The 8,347-nt window shown below is 61.9% G+C and overlaps 1 protein-coding gene and 1 long non-coding RNA gene across 3 annotated transcripts; one reads left to right on the top strand and one right to left on the bottom strand.

Annotated features, from left to right (window-relative positions):
• Window positions 1-585: 585 nt before the first annotated feature.
• LOC125917852 (galectin-7-like) lies at window positions 586-3,851 on the bottom strand. Its single transcript, XM_049623950.1, has 6 exons — window positions 3,497-3,851; window positions 3,197-3,381; window positions 2,744-2,808; window positions 2,251-2,339; window positions 1,279-1,480; window positions 586-721 (listed from the first exon to the last, which is right to left on the bottom strand). Exons 3-6 carry the CDS (start codon window positions 2,756-2,758, stop codon window positions 608-610), a joined length of 420 nt encoding a protein of 139 aa, XP_049479907.1. The 5' UTR covers window positions 2,759-2,808; window positions 3,197-3,381; window positions 3,497-3,851; the 3' UTR covers window positions 586-607.
• Window positions 3,852-3,966: 115 nt separating this feature from the next.
• LOC125917853 (uncharacterized) lies at window positions 3,967-7,285 on the top strand. 2 transcript variants are annotated; one of them, XR_007456320.1, is made up of 4 exons: window positions 3,967-4,178; window positions 4,485-4,866; window positions 6,241-6,414; window positions 6,768-7,285. It is a non-coding gene; the product is annotated as an uncharacterized LOC125917853 (long non-coding RNA). The 2 variants fall into 2 exon arrangements; XR_007456321.1 differs by having other exon boundaries at window positions 6,278-6,414.
• Window positions 7,286-8,347: the final 1,062 nt, after the last annotated feature.

Genomic DNA, 8,347 nt, shown 5'->3' on the forward strand with positions numbered 1-8,347 from the left:
CGACGCCCCATCCGCTGCCCCGCCCACCCCGCCCAGGCCCGCTCCCCGCACCCCAGGCGGGAGAGCGGGGATACAGGTGAGACGAGGAGGGCAGCGGCGCGCGGAGCCCGCACAGGCCCAGGCACCGTCCCCACCATTTCGGGGTCTCAGGGACCAGACGTGCGGGGACTCGTTCGCCCGTTTGCAGACGCAGCGGCTCGGAGCTCCGATGTTCCGCAGAGGGGGCACCGAGGGGAGCTTGAGCCCGCTCCAAACCCCCATCAGCTGTCCCCACCGCTCGACCGCCGGGCCGGGCCGCCCCGCAAAGCGCCGCTGGACACCAGCCAACGCCCACCCCCACCCGATCGCGACCCTCCGGAGGCGTCCCGGCCACACATTGCCCTCCGAGGCCGCGGGGCCCCACTCCCGCCCCGGCCGCCGCATCGCTGTGACCCTTCGTCAGGGTCTTCCCCGCTCTGAACCTGCTCTCCGCGTCCAGACGAAGGACACCCGGGCACAGACGGGGCGCACACACGCGGGCTGAAACTTTATTTGCCCTCCCGCGCCCGGGACCCCGGACCCCGGACCCCCGACCCCCGACCCCCGACCCCGCCGCCCGCCCGGAGGCTCAGAAGATCTTCACCGACTGCAGCTGCAGGTCCCCGCCCACCTCCAGGAGGCGCACGCGCGCCGGCGGGATCCGGTAGCGGAAGTGGTGGTACTCCGAGTCGCCGACCACCGCCTGCGGGGCCGAGGGGGGCGGGGCGTCAGGGGCCGGGGGCCCCGAGTCCCCGGGGCCGAGATGCGCCCCGATGGCCGTACCTCTTGTCGTGGTCCTCACCTGGGCCACCTGTCTGGCGCGGACGCGCGCTTAAGGCGGTGGCTGTTACGGCCCCGCCGGCGGCGTCCACGGCCTCCCTCCGGCCGCTCGCACTGAACGTGGGGAAGGGCCTGGGCGCTGGACGCTGTGCAGCGACCACTCCCCGCGGACACGCGCGTCCCGGCCCAGTCGCCCAGCCATCGGGGCCCCTGCTCCGGGACACCAGGGCCCCGCTTCCCGCTAGGGGCCACCCACCCTCTGGGCGCTGGGCCCTTGCCGCCCGGTCCCTGCCACGGCCACACCCCTGCCTTCGGGCACACGTGGGCTTGCGCCAGGGGAAGAAGAGGGACGGACCGGACGTGGGCCCCGCCTTGGCCGGGCCTTTGCCCCCCACCTCCACCAAGAGCCTTCCTGGCTTGCCTGGACTGCAGGCGGGGCGGGGGTCTGGGCGCCCGCGCCTGTGGGTGGCAGGGACTCACCTTGAACCCTTCTTCGGTGGCGATGAGGAGCACGTCGAAGGGCTGCCCATGCTGGAAGGGAATGCCTGAGCCGCGCTCCTCCCGGCCCCAGGTGCCCTGCTCCAGGCTGTTGAAGACCACCGTGGACTCGTCCAGCCGCGGGTTGAAATGGAGGGCAGCCTCCCCGCCCGGCCCCTCGCCGCACAGCAGGTTCACATAGAACCTGGTAGTGGGGGGAGGGAGGAGAGGATAAAGGTCACAGGCCAAGAAGCACCACCAAGATCAGGGACCAATGTACAGGACTCCCCACCGCCAGGCCGTGCCAATTCATACGCACCGGAGAACGTCCCACGCCACAGGGGGAAGGGTTGTGAGCCGGTGGCCAGGGACCCACCCTCCAGGGCGTCCAAAAGCTCCAGGGACCCTGGACCCGCGTGCACCTAGCGAGGGTCACTATGCTATGGCCCCGGGTGCCCCTCATTTCCAAAGCCTCTAACGTTTGCCGTGGAGTCACGATGCTGACGGCCAGGGTGCTCTCTGTTCCTAGGGCATCCCCGTTGCCAGAGGGCTGGGCACAGCACCACGGGCCCGCACGTTTGCAGGCACCGCAGATTCCCAGGAAGCCTGCCCTTCCCGGACCCGGAAGTCCTACGACTGACCGCTTCGGCCTCCCAGGTGCCCAGGGCACCTCCAGATCGCAGGACTTCTTTCCAGGGTTCCTGGCATTCAGACTGGGAGCCATAGGACTCTAGATGGGAGCCCTGGGATGGCTCTGGAAGCCCCGGATCCCTAGGGAGACGTAGGGACCCCAGCTACACAGTCACGGGACAAGTAAGCGAAGACTTCAGATTCCAGAAGGTCAGCGATGGCCCGGGGAGTCTAAGACCCTGTGGGCCAAGGTGGCTCTGGTGCCCTCGTGTCTGGGCTGCAAGAAGTCTGAGCCAGCTGAGCCTGGACACCTCCCAGCCTTACCTCTGGGGCCTGGGGTCTCACCTGCCGGCCTTTTCCGGGACGACGCCTCGAATCCTCATCACGGTGCCCACCCGGATGCCCTCGGGCAGCGACGTCTTGTGGGGCACGTTCTGCAGGTTCAGCGGCGGGGAGTCCGGAGTCCGAGGGAACCAGGGGCGCGGACGAGAGACACACGTGGGTCGGCCCCAGGCAGAAAGCATCCGGGACCCAGATCGGCAGAATCCGTGAGAAGAAAAGGCCCAGAGACCAAGGAGAGAGAGCCAGAGCCAGACAAAGAGCGGGAGAGCCAACCACGAGGGATCAACGGAGAAAGGGAGAATCCAGAGAGGCAGATGGGAGCATGGGGATGGGTCGGGTCCACCCGGGAGCCACAGCCCAGACCCTTGGTAGCACACCCTGGCACCCACTTTGTCCTTCCCGGCGGGACACCTCAGCCAGGCCCAGCCCCTCCCCGAGTCCGGTGCCGCCTTGGGTCCAAGCCCCCCGGGCCCCGACGCCCCCCGAAGGCACTCACAGAGCTTCCTGCCATGGCTGGGACGCTGGGGCGACAGGCGTGGCGGTGGGTATGGCTGCTGGGACCTTAAGTAGAAGCAGAAGCAGGGCGTGGCAGCCCCTGCTGACTCACCCCCAGCCATTTCCACACCCACCGCCCACACCTGGCACAGACCCTGGCCCTGGGGCCACCCGGCGGCCCAGCGCCTTCTTGCTGGGCCCGGGACTTCCCTCCACTCACTGAGGGTTCCCAGTCCACCGCCTGCCCCCCTCCGTTGAGCTAAGAATCCTGAAGACAGTTAAGGACGAACCGCCAAGGACAGAGGGCCCCCAGGGGGCCACCATCCATCCCGGGCTATGTCCCTGCCGCTTGGCACAGAGGAAAGGGTCTTTGCCCATTTTATCTTGGACATCTGGGGCCCTGAGAGGCCCACCCGGGGCTGGAAGCGGGGGCCCCTCTCTCCCAGGCTGGGACCTGCGCCCTGGGCTGAGGACGCGTCCCCCGAAATTCCAGCTCACGCTCCCTCGCATGACGGTGACCCCGGCAAGGACAACAGAGGTACACGCGGGGCTCCAGGGGGCAGGACGTGTGCCTGATGAGCCGCGTCTCCCGGGGCCTAGAGCAGCAGCTGGTACACGGTCTGGGCTCCTCAAGTGCGCCTGAAAGACGAATAAGGAGTGACACCAGCGCCTGGTCTGAGGCCCTGGGCGCCTGGCGCACACAGGACCTCCCCGGGCGCTCACCGCTAGCCGAGCGGGGAAGGAGATCACTCACCCCCACTTCACAGACCAGGAAACCGAGGCTCAGACACGGGAGGCCATTTGCCCGAAGGCGCACGGCCGGGCGATCCCTGGGTGAGTGTCTCTCTGCCCTTCTTCAACTCTGGCGGGTTCTGCCTTGTTTCTTCTGTCCCTGGGAATGCCCTGGTGTCTCTCCCTGGCCCTCTGGCTCGGACTCTCCCTCCCTCCCGGGTGGCCCTGTCTGCTTCTCTTCCTCAACGCCATGTCTCCTTCCTCCTCCCAGAATGGCTGCCGCTCTCCCAGCCAGGTTCGGGTCAGGGGAGGCAGAGGGGGGCCGTCCTGGGACCCAGCCGCGCCCTGACCCAGGAGCAGCGACGTGGGATCCTCCACTCAGGCCCACAGCCCAAGATTCCGTAGTCCAAGATTCCAGAAGAAGAATCCAGGATGGGAAGGGTGGGGTCAGAGGGAGAATGCTGAAAGAAGGTTCTGGAAGGTAGGGAAGAGGCAGGGTGGGGCAGCCACCCTGAGCAGAACCCCCTCCCAGCAGCCCAGCAGGCCTCCTGTCCACCCCTGCCACCCCCTCCCAGCCTCCATGGGGAAGAGGCCTGGGGCAGAGACCAGAATGGAAACTCTGGGTGGAGACAACCAGACTCAGAACCTGATCTGCCACCCGACTGTCCCCCAGGCCTCCCAGACTCTCTCCATCCCCACACCACGTGAGACACCCCGGGGGTGGCAGGGGGTGGCGCAGTTTGGGGGCCAGGACCTCACACAGGGAGGCCGGACAGCTGCGAGGCGGGTAGGGGTTGCTGCAAGCACCCCAGTGTTCAGAGGAGAAGAGGGAGGCAGAGAGTGGGGCACCCTCTCAGCCAAGGTGCCACAGCAGGGAAGCAGCCCAGGGCTGGGCCGGGGGGGCCAGGTGGGGGCAGGGCTGGTCCTCAGGACTTCCGGTAGAGAGGACAGGGGGCCCGAGGCCGGGGTCCCCGAATCGAATCGTGGGCTCCACCTGTCTCGGATCTCAGGTTTGGGGTGTCCCCCTTGGCTGCCTCGCTCTCCACGTGCTCTTGGGGCCCAACGACTCGTCCTTCCCCTGATGTCTTCTCTGGGGCTGGATGTGTCTTCACAAGCCGCCAACCTGCAAGTCCAAACTCGACTGTGACTTCGCTGTGGGCCCAAGTGTCAGCAGTCGATCTGTTATCAGTTGATGGCGGGCTCGTTTCTCAGAAGCCAGGCGCGCGCGCGCACGTGCCGGAGCCCCATTCTCTGGTGTGGATCATCTCTGCATCCGTTCTGGAATAATACTTTCAGGAGCACTGTTTCCATTCGCAGTGAGTCGTGACCGTGCCTGTGTCTCAGTCCTCGTGCTTTTTCCTGAGCGATGCCTCGCATTCCGAAGACGCACAGGTTGTAACAGAATGAGGGTGGGATTCGAGAACCGTCCGGACCTGAGCAACCCCCACCCCCACCGAGTTTCCCTGAGCCCCAGAGACAGCCAGCCCCCCTCCGCCCACCCTGCCCGGGACAGCGCTGCCAGTCTGGGCGTCCCGTGGCCACCGTGTCATGTGTCCCGGGAGTGGAGAGGGGTGGCCAGCAGGCTGAGTCGGCGGACCTTCGCCCTCCTGCAGGGAACAACTCTGGTGACTGAAAAGTAACCCCGTGTACCCACCGTGCTTGTGGGCATTGAAACCCCCAGGCTCTCTGCCAGGGTCAGCGTGTTGGGGACTTTGGGCCGGTTTTGTACACGGTGAACATCAGTCCGGGGGCCGCTTTGGTTTTGTTTTGTTTTGTTTTGTGGAAAGATTTTGGTTTTGAGGTGATCTCCACGCCCGGCGTGGGGCTGGAACTCCCCACCCAGAGATCCGGGGTCCCAAGCTTCACGGAGCCAGCCAGGCGCCCCGCGGGGCTGCTTTGGTTTTGTAAGTGAACCTTCCAAGGAGGAGAAAGACACTGCTCAAATCTGACTCTTTCTTAAGCGGTGAATCCACTGGAAACTTACACTTCTATTTCTGGATAGAATACATTTCCCCAACCCCATCACCGCCGAGGGAAGCATTTTCTGTCATGCTTGCTTCCATTGATAAACTGAGTTCGTTAAACTCTTACGTATTTTCAGCCGCATGTGGGACTTTAGCTTGTGTTACGTTTTAAGTTTTTCCATTGTCCATAAATTCTTCTAAGCCATAAGTAATTTTTCACTTCACACCGGATTTAGCAGTTGCAGGGACTTGCTCCCTCCTCTTCCACCTTTGCCTCCTCCCTCCCTCCCTCCCTCCTTCCTTCTCTCCCTACCTTCCCTCCTCTCTTCCCCCACTTTCCTTCTCCTCTCCCCCCCTCCCTCCCCTACCTTTTTTTCTCCTCCCCTCCCCTCCCCTTTCCTTCCCTTCCCTCCATCCCCTCTGGCCACTCTCCTCATTTCCATTCCCCTCCCTTCCCCTCCTCTCCCTTTCCCTCTCTTTCCCTCCACTCCTCTCCTCTCTCCTCTCCTCCCCTCCCTTTCTCTCTTCCCCTTCCCTGCCTCCCTTCCTCTCCCTTTGCCTACCTGAAGGATTGGGTCCTAGAGTCTTTCAGGTGGGACAGCACTGCTTCTTGTGGGTGGGGATCTGGGTGGCCCTAGTGGGATGAGGGGGTGCGATTCCACTGTGGTGTCAGAGGGAATGGGTGAGGAGGGTGCTTGGGGAGGGTGGTCCTCAGGACCAGGTTGGGGGGTGGGTTGGAGAGGAGAAATCGGAACGTGGCTTTGATTTGGCGTCAGGCTTTCTTGGTTTCCTTGGCCTTCAGTTTGAAATGGCTCCTCAGTCTTCCTTTGTGTTTCAAGACCTTGACACTTGAGAAGCTTGGAGGCGGATGTACCCTCATCGCCAGCTACAGGTGAGGCACTGTTGGCTGAAGAGCCACAGAAGCGACAGCGCCTGCCTCCTCCAGCTGCCTGGCCCCTCGCGTGTCCCATGGCTGGTGAGTGGTCTTGGATCACGTGACTAGCGGAACCTCCCCGGCCTCCCCTCCCCACCGTAAAGTTACCCATTTGTCCTGTGTCATCAGTAAGCATTTTGTGGGAAGCGCCTGGAAATTTTGCAAAGCTCACGCTCTTCAGCAAACTTTGATCATTTCTATCGTTTCCTCCTGCACATCTGCTATAGACTGAATGTTTGTGGCCCCCAGATTCCCTTGGTGAAACCGCGTCCCCAGGGGAATGGTATTTGGAGATGGGGCCTTTGGGAGAACATGAGGTCACGGAGGCCGAGCCCTGGTGAGCAGGGGTTGGTGTTCTTCTAAAGGGACCCCAGAGAGCTCCTTTGTCCCTGCAGCCATGTGAGGACAGAGCAAGAAGGATCCATCTATGAAACAGGAATCAGGTTCACACCAGACGCCCGACATGCTGGCGCCGTGATCGTGGACGTCCCAGCCTCCAGAACCACGAGAAATAAATTCCTGATGTTTGTAAGCCGCCGGTGGGTGGGATTTTTGTTATAGCAGCCCCGACAGAGTAAGACCACATCAGTATGGACCCATGGACTCATGGGGCTGTCCAAGGAGCCCCAGTGCTGTGAACGCTTCCTCCCTTCCCGACCCAGGAAGCTGTTCCAGGCGATGAGGGGCTGTGGGGCAAGCTGAGGGCAAGGTGCCGGTTAACAGCACCCCCCCCCCGGGGGGGATATGTGTGATATTCCTTGCACATCCTCCACTACCCCAAAACAGGAAAGGACAAAATAACAAACGGTTCAACTGGTAAGAGTCTCCACCAGTTTATAAGAAACAGGCAATCCCATCCTGCCTAAAGTCCAGGAACTCCTTACAGTCTTTTTTTTTTTGTTTTTTTAATGTTTATTTTATTTTATTTTTTTTATTTTTAATTTTTTTTTCAACGTTTTTTATTTATTTTTGGCACAGAGAGAGACAGAGCATGAACGGGGGAGGGGCAGAGAGAGAGGGAGACACAGAATCGGAAACAGGCTCCAGGCTCTGAGCCATCAGCCCAGAGCCTGACGCGGGGCTCGAACTCACGGACCGCGAGATCGTGACCTGGCTGAAGTCAGACGCTTAGCCGACTGCGCCACCCAGGCGCCCCTTTAATGTTTATTTTTGAGAGAGAGAGAGAGAGAGGGAATGGGGGAGGAAGACACAGAATCCAAAGCAGGCTCCAGGCTCTAAGCTGTCAGCATAGAGCCCATCGCAGGGCTTGAACTCACGAACGGAGATCACGACTTGAGCCTGGCTGCTTAACCAACTGAGCCACCCAGGGGACCCTGAACTTCCTACTGTCTTAATGTTAATGCTTTGCTAGAGGGAAAAACAGCCTTAGATTGACAATAGGTAGGCCTCCAGTAAGACTGTAAGCATGTGAAAGTCTCTTTGGAAACTCTCTTGACTTTATCTACCCGCCCCCCACCCCGTATAAGAGTCACCCCCCCCCCCTCTTCAGCAGCCCACGGGTCCTGTCCCCGTGCTTTAATAAAATCACCTTTTTGCACCAAAGACCTCTTCGAGAATTCTTTCTTGGCTGTCGGCTCGGGACCCCACGAGCCCCCCGTCACCCCAAAACTTCATCCCTGGCACATCTCGTGCCTTCCCATTTGAGCCTTGGAGACCGCCTTTTCTACACATTTCTTTCGCAGAGAAAGGTGCAGCCCTTAGGAACCAAGATCTGGGCGCGGGCTCCGCTCCCAGGCCTTGTCAGGGGGACAAGGTAGGGGATGTATGAACGCAGACACATATCTATCCATCGGAGGGGAGGCAACACGGGACGTCTGCCCTCCAAGGAGTGTTCCCGCTGGGCCCGAGACTTGAACTGATGTATCAGGCGGACAGGTTACCTAAGTTTTGCGTCACACTAGAGCCCTCAGCAGGAAATGAAGCCTCGAGGGGATGGCTGAGCGCACGTGCTTTC

Source organism: Panthera uncia, unplaced genomic scaffold, assembly GCF_023721935.1.
Source record: "Panthera uncia isolate 11264 unplaced genomic scaffold, Puncia_PCG_1.0 HiC_scaffold_2589, whole genome shotgun sequence".
Classification (NCBI taxonomy): domain Eukaryota; kingdom Metazoa; phylum Chordata; class Mammalia; order Carnivora; family Felidae; genus Panthera; species Panthera uncia.